The following is a 15,931-nucleotide window of genomic DNA, read 5'->3' as shown; positions in this document are numbered from 1 at the left end:
ACGAACTGTGTATTTCTGCTCAAGTCACTCTCAGCTAGCACGTACTTTGGTTGGCTTTGCATGTACGTTGGCAGAAATCAATTGGCAGAAGTCAACTTCCCTGCGCGGGCACCTTGTTGCCAAATAGCAACAGGAAAGCTATCCCACACATGGTTTTCTGCCCTGGGAAAGAAGCGGGAACAGCAAGTCCAAAAATTTCCACCGGTGGGCAATCTTCCCTGGGAAAATTTCCTTTCCGTTGCCAAAGTAGGCCCAAAGGTTAAAAGCTACAGCTGGTTCAAAAGAGAACCACGACTGCACTAGAGAAACATGGGGATTCCATCCAAGATGGCCACCTCCTAGCTAGCCTGCTACAACTAGTGCAAATTTGTGCATACAACATGCAGGAACCATGAATTGGTTAGCAGCTGGGCACTGCAGAAACATCTCTTTTCCAGAGATGACGTCAAGGGGAAGACCCCCAGTCCCCATCGATGAAAGGACCACCATTGTTGATGAAATCCTGCTGAAAGAAAACCAGTTCAGTTAGATAAACATCATATAAGCAGTAGTCATCAATTCCACATGCAAAGCCAGATAGTATAGAAGGAATAAATTTATAATAAGCTAGCAAATGGCCGAGGCCTACGACAGGGAGACCCTCTATCGCCGCTCCTCTTTGTCTTGGCCATCGATCCTCTCGTAACCATTTTGGAACGCGCCACCGACCGAGGGATTCTAACAAAGCTCAGGGGCCGACGGGCAAGGCTGCGAACCTCCCTCTATGCGGATGATGCTGTCATCTTCTTATCACCAACTGCAAATGATGTTGCTGCACTTAAGGAAATCCTTCACCACTTTGGCCAGGTGACTGGCCTTGTGACCAACCTTATCAAGAGTTTGGTTGCGCCGATCAGATGTAGTAATATCGACGTTCGAGCGGTTCTTGCTGACTTTCCAGCGGCTATTGTAGGCTTCCCTTTCAAATATCTTGGTTTGCCCCTCACTCTCAGCCGCTTGAAGAAAGTAGACTGTCAATCGCTTTTAGACAAGGCAGCAGGCCGCCTAGCACATTGGCAAGGGAGACTACTCAACCTTGCAGGACGCAACACTCTTGTGAAATCTGTCCTCTCCTCACAGCCTATCTATTTCCTAACTGCTCTCAACCCTCCAAAGGACATACTCAAGAAACTTGACTGCAAAAGACGCCGCTTCCTTTGGGTCGGGGCTCATCAAATTTCAGGTGGCAAATGCAAGGTAAATTGGAAGCGTTGTAACCGCCCTACCAAGCTCGGAGGGCTGAGTATCCTCGACCTCTACAGGTTTGCAAGAGCGCTTCGCCTGCGCTGGCTGTGGCATGGTTGGCGCTCTGAAAATAAACCATGGGTAGGAATGGATGTACCCTGTGATGAAACTGATCGACAACTCTTCAATGCAGCAACAAAGGTTACTCTTGGGAATGGTGCCAAGGCTCTTTTTTGGCATTCGGCATGGCTGGATGGCGCATCACCAAAAGACATAGCTCCAGACATTTTTTCAGCAAGCAAGAAGAAGAACAAAACAGTACAGCAGGCGCTGCAGGGCAATTCATGGGTGCAAGACATAAACATTCCAGCGATCAACACACATCAGAAGTTGACACAATTTGTCTCCCTTTGGGATCGTCTACAGCATATACACCTCAATGTGAACACATCTGACCATATTGAATGGATGCTAAACACCAGTGGTGATTATTCAACAAAATCAGCTTACATGGCTCAATTTCATGGATCGATAAACACTGAACTAGATACTCTAATTTGGAAGCCCTGGGCACCAGCAAAATGTAAGTTTTTTGCTTGGTTGGCTATCCAAGATCGTCTTTGGACAGCAGATCGCTTGGCTAGAAGAGGTTGGCCAAACCAACGGTTTTGTCCACTTTGTCATAGCACAGATGAATCAGTGGTACACTTGCTTGCACATTGTCAATACTGCCAAAGAGTTTGGTCTGCAGTAAGGACTTGGATCGAGGGACAGTTCCCTAACCCTTCAGGCTGGGCTTCCTTTGAATCTGTGAGCATTTGGTGGAGAGCGGTCAGAAAGGCTGAGGGCATGCCTTTTAAAGCCATCCGGTCATTGACAATCCTGGTGGCTTGGGAGCTCTGGAAGGAACGCAATAATAGGATTTTTCAAAGACGTCATTCTACTTCGGAAAGCCTAATTTCAAAAATCAAGGAGGAAGCGAGGACCTGGTGTCTGGCAGGTGCCAAGAGGCTCAAGGAGATCTTACCTCTCGAGTAGTCCTCTAGGGGAGCTCCTTTGACTTTATGTTTTTCCCTTCTTTTTGAATTTTCCTTTTGTTATAAACTTACTCTACTTCTCTATTAATATATGCCGGGCAGAGCTCCTGCCGGCCGTTTCAAAAAAAATAATAATAAGCTAGCAATTTAACATGCCTTATGGTCGAGTTATGCATGAACAAGCATGATGATTGATGAGCAATGCGCTAAGTACTAACAACTAGAAGTAATTAAACCAACATCAGTTAGGTAAATTCTTCATGTGTTAATTTACTTTTGCACAAAAATGTGGAATGAATTAAGTGAAAATCAAGACAGACAGATTTTATGCATAAAAAAGTGGAGAAAGTATCTTACTTGATTAAAGTAAGCAAGGAGATCATCCCAGTCATCGCTCTCCTCATTCTGTGCCTCACTTGTTCCCACGACGAATTCATTGATGTTATTCACTTGGTCACTAACAGCTTGCTGAATAGTGCTACCTACATGGAGGTTGTCACTTGCACCATCGCCATTCAGCACCTGGGTCGGCATGGCAGAATTGTTGTCTATCTGAAGGTCAGGTCTCGTGCTTGAAGAACTAGCCAAAGCAGAATTGCCAATCGGCATCGCTGTAGAGTGTGTGTTGTTTCCAAAACTAGATGTTGCCACCTGCTCTCTGAAACCTACCATTGGTACAGTGTTTCCCATGATTCCTGCAATTTTCCTCTTATACTCATTTCTGAAAGTTGAAATCTGTCCAGAGGAGCCTGCAAATCTTGACAACTGGTTGATCTTGAAAATGTTACCCTGTGAAGGATCTTCAGATGTTCCAACATTATGACCAAGATCAGAAAACCTTGACGGCACAGCAGCTTTCGAGGAGTTGCTAGGTCCTGCAATTTGGTGAGCTTCGCTGGCAACCTGGTTAAATTTGCCAGCAGAACATGATTGAAACTGAATCGAAGGCTGGTTCACCAAGTCAGGAGACTGCAATGGTAAATGACCAGGAGGAGCCAATATCTCACCATCTGATATGTCTTCAAAAGGAATACCTCTGCTTGACCCCAAAATCTTGCCAGGCAATATACTCGCATAGGAGCTGCAGGAACGAGACAAAGAAAAGGACATGTTCGAGGTCAATGGTGGACTGTCATTTGAGATATTTGCAAATGAACCCCCAGATATATCAACAAAGAAAGGTTTGCTTGCGTTCAACACCACACCATTTGAACTATTTGCAAAGGAGCTTCCAGAAGGACCAGAAGGAAAGCACTGGCTTGCACCTGGCAGCCATCCACTCGATACAGGTGCGTAGGACTTGCCAGAAGAGATGAATCTGCTGATATCCTGCACTGCCATAGGCACACCATCTTTGGGCAGGTTGACACAGTGGCCAACTGGTTCCATGTTTGATTGAGGAATGCCCAGGTTTTTCTGAGAGCTCATGACCTGAACTGACCCTGTGTGCAGCGAAGCTTGCGTTCCAATTGCAGATGAGGAATTCATTTTTGCACAATGGTTGCTTGAGCTTGGAGAGCCAATGAAGGATGGGAGGCTCATGTTTCTCCGCAATGCTTCAGTTTCATCAGCAAATGGATTAGAATTCTTAAGTGTGCCCTCCCTGAGCTTTCTGAGAAAGATTCGGTACTTCTGAAATCACAAAATAGACAAGTACATTTTGTTAAGAAAAAAAAGAGAAGGCCATAAAATGAGTGAAGTGAGCTTTTAATCATGGGGTGAGGCAAAAGAAATTCAGGAGAGAAAAAACTAACTCCAGAAGTGTAAATGTGTATAACATACCAAACTCAATACATGTGTGTATGCTAGTAGAGCTTTGTGTGTGGCAGACATGTGCTCCAGTTGAATTGTTGAAGTGTCAGACACACAAATTCCATTGACATAAACACAATATTGAGTTTGAGATGGAAATGGTGCAGAAACAAGTTCTATCGAAATATCTTTAACAATAGTATAGTGGATGGGAACACAAGCATAATGATTGAGCATAAGAGTAGAAACAAAACCTGCAGATGACTGGCGACATTCTGTTTAGTTAGGCCTTCCACATTCATGACTTCTAATATCTTCTTAGGAACAGCCCCTGCATTTACAGCAACAAAATATTTGTCAAGAGAAACAGATTTAACATAAGAATTATTGATAGATAAAGCCATGAAATGTGAGAACTTACTGTCCATGCCAATCTGATTGACAGCTTCTACAAACTTCCGGTGTAGTTCACCACACCACTGGACCCTTTGCTTCTTCTGGGTTGATGTGCTCTCATTGTCCTCATCAGCAACATCCACAGCCTTTTTGTTTTTCCTTGAATACTTCTTGGCGTGGTTTGCTCCAACCTTCTCAACATTATCACCATCCCCAGATGGAAACTTCCTATTCTTCACCACATGTGTCCATATGCCCCTAAGCTGTTCGAGGCGCACTGGCTTTACCATATAATCACAGGCTCCATGCTTTATCCCTTTGATTATAGTTTGTGTCTCACTGTTCGCGGATAGCACTGCATGACATAAGGCAACATAAGTCAATTATGGTATAAAGAAGTCAACAAGCTCAATAAACTAGACATTAAATGATCTAGCGGCCTTCATGTTCAGTTGACAAGGCATATTTTTCAAATTCAGCTTTTTTTAGGCATTACATGTGTCATTTACATTCATTTTTAAGCAATAAATGCAATTCTCTACCATTTCCACTTTTGTCATTCATAATTTCATAAAAGAAACTTTACAAATTTATTAGAATGGGGCATTGTTCACATCCTAATGGAAACAACTAGTTATCATGAAAACCAACGATAACGAGCCAACCTGCAATCCACAAATTCAAAAGTTATATGGGTTGCGCCTAGAGCTTACTAATCCATGGGAATGTATGAACCATACCCCAAATGACAAGATTCAATGTTAGATTGATTGCTCTATTACTTAAATATGAACAATCGGTAGCACATGAAACTACAAGAAACAATATTTAGTAGTTACTGATTGCACCTACTACATATGAACAAACAGTAGCATATGAAATGAACTACAACCAACAGTTCAGTAGCTAGATTGATTCAGCAATTTGGATTTGGATTTGATAAAAATATCTTCCACAGCTGAAATTAATGAAATTCACAAACTTTCGATCCAAATTGCAGTAAAAAAATTAGATGAAATCTGAAAATGTGAACTTCTACACTCCCACACGAAAAATGGGGGACAAAACTTCTACAGCACACCAAGACAAGGCACACATCCTGCTACAATACTACACAAACCCACCAAGGATGAACACATTGAACTGGGAGAGTTTGAACATACAAAGACACGATCTGGAGCAGTTGGCAAATTGTCAAGCACGACTTCACACGAACTGGGAGAGTTTGAACATACACAGAAGAAGTTAAGAAGGTGATTTTTTAGGTGCAGCCTAAAAAAGCCTCAGGCCTCGATGGCTTCACAGGTCTGTTCTATAAAACATGTTGGCAAATTGTCAAGCACGACTTGATGTAAGCCATCCACCAACTATACAACCTCAGAGCTTCACACTGGAACCTTCTCAATTCAGCAAATGTCATCCTAATACTGAAGAAAGGAGTCATAACAGCTGCTGACTATAGACTGATAAGTCTTATGCACAGCATGGCCAAAATAATGGGATAACTGTTGGCAAACCAATTGTCTCCGGATCTTAACAATATGGTCTCACATAGCCAGACCATCTTTATCAAAGGAAGGAGCATCCTAGATAATTTTCAGTATGGTGCAACAGGTACTGTCAACCATTTCCACCGCTTGAAAACGCCAAACTGGACGTTAGCAAGGCCTTTGACAGTATCAGGTGGGATTATATGTTGGAATTCTACATAGGTTAGGATTTGAACAATGCTGGCAGGACCTCATTTGCTTAATCTGGTCATCCACCTCATCTCGGATCATCCTCAATTGTTTGCTAGGATCACCCATATGGCACCAATGAGGACTTAGGCAGGGGGATCCACTCTCACCGATGCTCTTCATCCTAGCAATTGACCCAATTCGTAAAATATTTGAGAAGGCAACTGAACAAGGAATCCTATCCCCAAATGGATCCAACCCAATCCGGATAAGAACCAGCTTATATGCAGATGACGCATCACTTTTTGATAAACCCACACAGCAAGACCTCACAGCCGTCCAGAGGATACTAGCAGCCTTCAGGACAACAATCGGATTGGAATCAAGTATCATACGGAGGTATAATAAATTAGATGTGATGAATCTGCATTGATGACAGCATTCTCACCCTCCAAATGGGCTATTAAGCGTATAGATAGAATTAGAAGAAACTTCTTATGGAAAGGGGCAGATGATGCAAGGAGGGGCCACTGTCCAGTAAACTGGATTAGAGTATGCAGTTCAAAAAAAACTAGGAGGACTGGGCACTAAGAGCTTAGCTGCATTCAATAGAGCCTTGCGTCTCCGATGGGCATGGCTCAAATGGAAAGCTCATAAACCATTTGCTGGATTACCAATCAGCCTCAACAACACAGAAAAAGAGCTATTCAAGTGTTGCACAGAGATACATGTTGGCAATGGTTCAAAAAACAAAATTTTGGACAGACAATTGGCTCAAAGGCACTGCACCAAAAGAGACAAAGCACCAAAAGCTGCTTCAAGCTTGCACTCCGCAAAAACCAAAGTGTCACCAAGGCTCTCACGAACAGGACATGAATGTGCAGTCTAAGGTGGATGACCACAGACATAGAACTGTGCCAATTCGTGCATCTCTGGGCACAATTGCAGGATGTCACCCTGACTACAGTGGAGGATGATATAATTTGGAGGTTTACAACATCAAGATCATACACAGCTAAAATCAGCATATGAAGTGCAAGAAATTGGGAAACATCCAGACTTGGGATAGAACAGGATCTGGAAGCGCAAGGTCGAACCAAAATGTAAATTCTTTCTGTGGCTGCTCCTACAACAGAAACTACCAACTTCAGATAGGATAATCAAAAAAGTGGAAGAATAGTTCGCTCTGTGCCCACTGCCGTATCCCATCGCTAAGGCACTAGCAGACCTCACCTAGCAGGTGGTGTCTCTCTGTGCGCGTTTGGAGGCCTAAAATCCTAACAATCGACGACCACCACCGTCACCATAACCGGTACCCAGCAGATCCAAGCCGAGGGTGAGAAGTTGGCAGCAGATCGAGCAGCCGACAGACATCGCGACGGAGCCAATGGAGAAAATGCTTAGCCGTGAGGTGTTAGCAGTGGTGCGGCTGCAGGCTGCTGTGCGCGGCCTCCTAGCACGTCGGCAGGTGTGGGAGATGCGAGATCTGTAGCTGATTCAGCGTCGCACCCCTTCACAGATCCTTCAAGTTGTCCATTGCCATGCAGAGGACCTCGATCTCATCCACTGCGTCAGGGATCTTGAGCATGTGGTTTCCCCCGCGGGCGGCGGACATGCAATTTCCCCCACGGGTGGCAACCTCAGAGTCTGTAGTGACAAGGGTAGGGGAGGAGCACCGCTCCTCGCCGTTCTTCATCGGAAGACCTCTCTTCCCTACGTAGTGCGGAACAACAACCATCCAGCGCGGAGAAGGCATAGGGTCATAGGCAGGCGTGCACCACATAGCGCTGCCACATTCCACCACCGGTCACCACGATGGCGCCTCCACCAGTCGATGTTGTGACCACTCCCAGGTCTCGACACCCGCTAGATTGCACCATGGGATTTAGATGGCTGTACATGTGCAGGTCCAGCATGCGGATGGTGTCCACCTTATGTTCCGGAGGCAACAAAAATAAAGAGTCCAAATCTATATCGGGATGAGGATAATAAAATGAGCCGAGATTTGAATGGCCTATTTTTACAGTAGAAGCCTCTGGCTCCTCCTGTTTCCTCAAAAAAATGAACGCTAATGCACAAAACTACAAATAACAAAATTCAATATAGGGGAAACCGCAACATATATGTAACCTAAAACTGAAAACAGTGAGAGGTCGACTTGGCTATGAACAAATGGTGACACATACAAGTACAAAAACAATTTTACTTTTCATAGGGCTAATGAAAGCGCTGTAACGTATGAAACCAAAAGCAATATCATTAAGAGGTCAATCAACACTATCTAGTGCTTATGAACAAACAGTAACAGTCTAACGGACCAAAAACGGATAAAATTTTTAGTTCCCATATGCAGTGCTTACAAACGAACTGTAAGTATGAAGCTACAAATGACAAAAATAAGTAGCCAGCTCCACTGTACTTGGCACTTAGGAACAAACAGTAACATACAAAACTAGAACACAAACGGTAAGACAGTCATTGGCTTGATTGTATCTAAACATAACATATGCACCCCTGAAGTCAAGACTTATATTGATTGGCATATGTGCCATTTATTGATATCCTACTCAAACATTCATAACCAGCAGCTCTAGATACCGCATGCCAACCTAGTTATAAGCCACTCAATGCATCAATCCAGAATAACATCCAAAAATGGTAGTACTATAAATTCTCATAATTGCTATTCTCTCCATGATCAGAAGAATGTCATGCATAAAAATGGGGAAAATGAGTTTGAGCAAGGGCTTTACTGATGACTGGGAGATCCATCTCCAGGCCGATGAGCTCGAGGAGCTTGAAGCCGTCCATGTTGGGCTTGGGCATGGCGACGTTGCTGATCACCAGGTCGAACTGGTTCCCGTATTCTTTCCTCTCCCTGAGCATGTCCAACGCCGTCTGGGCGTTCGTCACCATTGTTGCTGTGTCCACCAGAATCCAACCGTAAAAATAAAATCATCCAAAAAAAATCATCGTCTGGCCTAAAATAGTATCACAACGGAATCGGGGCGAAATAGGGGCGGCTAAGAAGGCAAGAACACAGACCGTTGTAGTTGCAGTACTTCAGCTGCCTCTCTAGGATCTTGCTGCAGACGCGGTCGTGTTCGACGGCGAGCACGCGCAGCCCAGCTGGGAAGGTGTCCGCGGCCATTTCTTCCCCTATATCAAAAAAGTATACGATCAGTCCCATGAAAGCAGCCGCCGACCACCAAATCCCAGCAAGGAACCCGAGAAGACTCTAACTTGCTTACCTGCTGCAATGGATTCCGTCCGAGACGAACCTCCGGGGAGCAAACGGAGACAGAGAAAAACCGAAGTATGCGAGGCGATTTCCGGCTGAAGCGCAGCGATGTGGAATTTCCATCTCGGAAGGGGGATTTATAGCAGGGGCGAGGGGGATTGGGGGAGGAGCGGGGGTGGGAATTCGAATGCAGGCGCTGCAAAGATGGAAGGTGTTCATCCCTGCGAGCTGGAATTTCCCTAGCATTAATTCCTGCCTTCAGTTACCCTCTGCTTCCACCACCGGACTTGCTGGCATTGTTCGTCGCTTGTGTGCTGCTCGCTTCAGCTTCTTGATGGGTGGAAAACCAGCCAAACCACTCTAGAATCGCCCGCGGTTTAATCCCTGGAGCTTCTAGGTCTGCAGCGGCCGGACTCACCAGTCTTCGCCGCCGGTCCCGACGGCGAGGAGCTGCCGGGAGACGTGGATTCGCCGGCCATGGCGTAGGCGACGTGATTGGAGAGCTCCGACCTGCTTTCATGAGAGTCTCCATCCCCACCTATCTATCGTCCACCCTATTGGGTTTCTGTTGCTGCATCTGCTGCATGGAGGTGCCGGCGAGGGAGGCGAGGGGATCCTGGTATGGCAAGCGCTGCTGACCTGGTGTGGTCCACGCCGGTCAAACTGCCAAAATCTTTAGCTCATTTGTTTTTTATACTAAAATACTATTAGATTATTATTATATATTTATATTATTATTATATTTATTATATATGTATAATATACGTCCAAAAAATTATTATATATGTATAAAAATAAACAGGGAGTTAATGAATATATTTATAATCTCTATCTCTACGTCTATCTCTATCTAGCTAGCTAGCTATATTCTATTCTATATATATATATATATATATATATATATATATATATATATATATATATATATATATATATATATATATACCTAAAAATATCTTAAAGTCATCATTTGTCCAGTGATACCAAATTTTATCCCTACTCCCGCGCCCGATATGAATCATACTCCACTAAACGTTCACATGTCTGTGTGCTACCCGATTATGATACGAAAACTAGATCCACGTGTTCGCATCCGATATGAAAGTCCTTGAAGCTCATGTGTCCGTGTGCGGTCACTAAGGTTCAATTAAAAAATGTACGACTTTGGTGCAACCCACTGACATATGTTTATTATCTTTAGGGTAAATATTTATGAAGTACATATTATGTTCTGTTTGGCATAGTTTTAACTTCAAGATCCTTAGAGGAAATAAGTCTGTACGATAAATAAAAATAGTTTAAATATATATTTAATCTAAATTACTAACAAAAATTGCTTAATCAAATGTCTTTATCATACCCATAACTCTATAGCCCCAAAGGTTTTTAGAGCTATGAATGACCAACTCCAAGAACTATTGGAGCTAGAAGCCTAGAGCTATCCCAAAATGGGTCTTATAGCTCCAAGGCAATGTAAGGATCATTGCAACAATGTATCTACGATTTGATCTAATATCCTTCTAGAAGTTATTGCATGGAGAACATCTTCCCAATGAAAGATCTTGTCACTAATTGGAAGAGCATACACCTCACTGGAGTTCAATTTCAATCCCTAGTGGTGATGTGTACAATATGTTTTGTGCTCTTATTTTCTAAAGTTGAATCACTTTAGCACAATATTAAGATGCTTAAAACTAAAATGCAACTCCCATTCTATCATACACTTGATCACAACAAACTGGCTAAATGTGATTTCAATAGATAGGGTTTTTAAGTTGACATTAGATATGTATTAATAGAAATAAGAAACTACAATAGGGCTACCATCCATACATGGTAAATATTTAGAAATAAAGAGATTCAATGGTCTTCTAGCATGAATATGTAGAGGAAGCAGAAAACTCTAATACTCCATCATGGTTATTTGTGATATGTGCTTATTTTCATCACGAGCAAAATCTATGCCTATATAATTAGTAGAACAAATTGCTCTTGTCTAATAGCTTTTCTCATCAAACAAAATTCATCTACAATGATATAGGAACATTTTCTCAATCTTTTTCATTATTTATGTAAATATTCATTTAAGCCAATTAATTAGCATGTAAGTGATGCACGTGAACAACTGATCTTGAGCTAAATCGTTGTTCAGCCTACTTTTTGAGTAACAATGGGTAGTAGTACTTGTTTAGCATCTAATATTTAGGTGAAAATGTTGTTTCCTTAAGAAAATGTTAGAACAATATAAATTTTATTCTCAAGAAGGCTAATATCCAAGCACAAAGTAGAAATAAGCATACAAAAGTAATGGGCAAAATTAAATCTTGAAAAATAATAGAAATTATTATTTAAATGTAGATATATAGAGGACTAAGAGAGATGGTAGCAACAACCCATAATATTTTCCCAACATTGATATCACAAATGTTTGTTTGGTTAGTCTCTTCATCCTATTATATTTCATAGTAATTTGTCTATGATTTAGTGTATTTATATTTCAGAATTGAGACAAAACTATATATTTTAACACATAAGAAATTAAGTTTATGGGATGAAGATATTATATTCAAAGGTAAATAATCACAACAAGCTAGAAAATAGAGAAACCAGTGTTGGGATCAAATTTGCATCTTAAAAACAACAAGGTGCAAAAAAACATATTTAACGGAAAAGTACAAACAGAGTGTAGCAGTAACTAATAAACTTTGTTGAATAGTGTTATCACTAAAATTTATTAGTGACTCTCTTGTCCTTTTTATATTTCTCTTTCAAAGTTAAGATTGGATTGTATTGCCACCAAACAAAAAGGTTTTCCTCTTTTTATGTTTCATAGGTTGTGTAGTACAATGGCGCGCGTTGAAGTGGGAATTTGAGGAAACTAATTTTTAGAAAACTTTAGGATGAAAGAAACGAACTTTAAAGTATTACCCATATTATGTTAGTAGTGCAAATTACATGTAGGTTGAGAGGAAGGAAAAAAAAGTTGTATAGTACATGCAAATGTTGTATTTGTTGGAAGGAATTTAATGTCAATGGAAGAGAAATCTTTAAAATAGAAGAGCCCTCTTCGATAAAATGTCTTAGAGATTTGATATCCATTTTTGATGTAGTGAACCATGGCAACTTGATGATCATATATATTTCCTTTGGAGAACTGAGGAGATGCAAAGGATGTTATGGTTCCTATAAGCATGCAAGTGTTACCATTATTGTTAGATGAGAATATAGACATGCATAAGGAAATAAAATCATAGAAAATAGATAAGATAACAGTACATGCTTAGAAAATAAAGTATTACCTTGTATGCTTGCACCAAAGAAGAATCTATTTATTGGTTGGTAATGGTCCATGTGTTTTGTGAGGAGATAAGAAGAGTCCTCTTCGATGGGGGAAGAGAAAATTGTTGGTATATATATAGGCATCCTCATTCATTAGAATGGTGAAACGGCAGATGTAGGTGAAGGGTCTAGATATAGTTATGGAAGTGGAATATAGGGTTGAAAATTGGAAGAGAAACTTTCTTGCACATAATGAATCTTAATTGTGTGGGATAGGAAAGAGGCAACTTTGCAGAGTTGTATATCATGAATAGAGTGAATACTTCAGTTGTGCTTGGAAGACATGAGGGAGGTGGTTGAGATGATGTGGCTTAACGATTGATGGGGCCCTTATGATGATGTGGCCTCACAAAATCACAGAGAAATGTGGTAGTGGAATTTTGCTTTATAAGAGTATAGGATAGTGTTGACACTTGTTAACTTATAAAATTTATTAGCATTTATTCCTCCACCAGAAATGAATATCCACTAGAATAGGGTTATCACTGACAATTTCCACGAGTTGCGTATATTCTGTGTTTTCTAGGGATTATTTTAGAAAGTGCTGAAAAGAGGGATTTAAGTGCCAATTAACCATGAAACTTATCCGCGACGGAAGGAGGACACCGGAGGGATTAGGAAGACTCCAGAAGACTCTCGGAGCAAGGGGACCGGCAGACACCACCAGGTGGGGTCGGCTGGCCCCACCCTGGCGCCGCCTGGCCCCCTAGGGTTAAGGTTAGCTCTCCCCTTCTAGAAGCTTCCTCCACCGCCTCTGATGAGCCATCTCGACCTCTTGTTAAGTCGGTTTGATCCAACGGCGCGCGTTCACCCCACCAGGCTATAAATAGAAGGCAAGACCCCCTTGGAGAAGGCCAGATCAAGAGATGAAGAGCCAGAGCATTAGATAAAAGTCCACTAGATCTAGGCTAGCAATCAAGATAGAGATTAGGGAGAGATAGAGTAGAGGAGTAGAGATTCAAAGGAGTCCCGGCCTGTCGGAGCTTCCTCAGGAGCTGTATTCTTCGGGATTCGGCTCCCTCGCACGAAACCGCGTTCTGAGGTACTTTTGTATTTACCCTTCTGATTCAAGTAATCAACTTGTTTATATTCGTTCTTTGGTTTGCAACTCATATTATATTGAGTACTACGATTTGGGTAGCTCCTAGGTCGGAGTAGTGATTTGTAGCGTAGACGTGGTGTCTGGGCTATGGTTGCTTGTGAATGTCTCCTGATCAGCCGGACAGTGGTACTTCGCGTAGGTGACTTTATAGCTACGTTGATTCCTCTGTAGTCCATCCCGTTGGTAGGATTGATAGGCTTATAGGTGCCTGGTAGGGGATTACTCTGATTCTTTCCCTATTTGGGTTACTTGCCCGATAAGACGATACTATACAAAGTTTACTGGTTATTGGAACCAGAGTACATTAGTATTTTCTCATCATCAATAGTTTCTAGATTGTTTGTGCCCCCTTAGATTAAGAAATTATAGGCTAAGTCATAAATCACCTACTGTTCCTTTGGGTTCGATATTAAAACTAGGTTAATCTTGGTGAACTGCTGATCAGTATATATCTATGCGCTTGCGGATAATCTGATTATAATCATTATTAGGGTGCAGTTAATTTATACCAACAAGCATTTCTGGCGCCGTTGCCGGGAAACGGTTTGCTGATTTTTGACATAGTCTATCTTAGTCTATAGTTATCCTTTTATAAAAAATAAAAATAAAAATAAAATATATATACATATATATCGATAATACATAATGGAAATTGAATCTCAACTTTTATATCAATATGGAGCACCATCGGGATCGTACCTCCAGCGAAAGGAATCTTCTAAACCTATCGCATCATCCGGCTATGAGCTACGCCCGGGACTAATCAAATTAGTTCAAGAACATATTTTATCTAGTAATTCTAGCGAAAACCCCTATTCCCACTTAGCTGATTTTGAGCAGACATGTTCATATCTAAAAATTAAGTGCATGACCGATGAAACCCTAAGATGGAAACTTTTTCCATTTTTATTAACGGGTCAAGCTAAGAAATGGTATAATCGCCATGTTGAGGATAGTCAAGTAGACTGTGATATATTACGAAAAGAGTTTTGCATTAAATTTTTCTCAGTAGAAAAGGTCGCTAAACTTTGGTTTGAAATTATAGGATTCAAACAATTAGACAAGGAATCGCTAGGCAAGGCTTGGGATCGTTTTGATAGCTTGGGATCGTTTTGATAGTTTTGTAAACTCTAGACTTAATCTTGCTTTACCAGAACTCATGCTTTTACAACATTTCTTTTTAGGTCTGAATGATAAAAATTAAGAATATCTTAATTTAGCCTCGGGAGAAGCATTTATGTATATTACTGTTGATCATGCTAAAATTATTCTTACTAATATTTTAAATGATCTCCTTGAAGAAAAAGAATAGTTGTTAGAAGAAGAATCTCAGTTAGCTGAAAATAAACCTTTACCTAATTCATCTCAATCTATAGTTGAATTAGCTAATGAGACGAAGATAACTCCAAATTCTAAATGGATGTTTGAAATTGAAGATGATTTCTTTAATGATTTTGGTAATTTATCATGAACTCTACACAGAAAAGTTAGCACAAAATATAAAATATTATAATTTTTAATTACTCAGTGCTATAAATTAGTGCTATATATATAATACTGTATATGATTATTGTTCTATTTTTTCTAGATGAATTGAGCTTACTTTAGAGTTTAGAACAAGGCCTTAATTTTTGCCAGCACGGCCCTGAATGGAATGCTGCAAACATCTCGCTCAAAGTATTCTTTTCTATAATAGTACAACAAGTGTGTTTAAACCTGAGTTATTGTGTTATTATTTTTTCCCTGTTGCAGCATACAGACACGATTCTAGTAATTATTGCTAATCTGAGTGAAAAATAATATATAACTAAAAAATAAAAGATAAAATCAAAATAACTGGCCTGCCTGAATGAGAAGCCCAGTCGGCCAGTCTCAGATCAGCATCTTTATTGGGCTTATTCTGTTGCACAGTATTTTCCAATGGCTATGACACTAGCAGGCCCATTTGTGTCTCAACGAAACCTGGGCCTTATTCATGCTTTGGTGGTGAATACATGTGAATTCATCGCATAACGATGATGCAACCATTGGATCATCCGCTTAATCAGGCATACTTAGGCCCCTGGTTTGCCATCGAGAACCTGAAATAGCATTGCTAAAAAAAAAGGGAATAGCAGGGTCTGAAGTCTGGAGTGAACACATTCGAGCTCAGTGGTGGCGA

At 41.2% G+C, this 15,931-nt stretch overlaps 1 protein-coding gene across 1 annotated transcript; it reads right to left on the bottom strand.

Moving 5' to 3' along the window:
* On the bottom strand, positions 4-9,808 carry LOC8067649 (two-component response regulator ORR25). The gene is made up of 8 exons (XM_021449899.1): positions 9,748-9,808; positions 9,134-9,247; positions 8,842-9,009; positions 4,635-4,764; positions 4,435-4,499; positions 4,268-4,344; positions 2,619-3,893; positions 4-502 (listed from the first exon to the last, which is right to left on the bottom strand). The coding sequence occupies exons 1-8, from the start codon at positions 9,806-9,808 to the stop codon at positions 446-448; spliced, it is 1,947 nt and encodes a 648-aa protein (XP_021305574.1). The 3' UTR covers positions 4-445.

Source organism: Sorghum bicolor, chromosome 10, assembly GCF_000003195.3.
Source record: "Sorghum bicolor cultivar BTx623 chromosome 10, Sorghum_bicolor_NCBIv3, whole genome shotgun sequence".
Classification (NCBI taxonomy): Eukaryota; Viridiplantae; Streptophyta; class Magnoliopsida; order Poales; family Poaceae; genus Sorghum; species Sorghum bicolor.
This window is presented reverse-complemented; position numbering and strand designations above follow the sequence as displayed.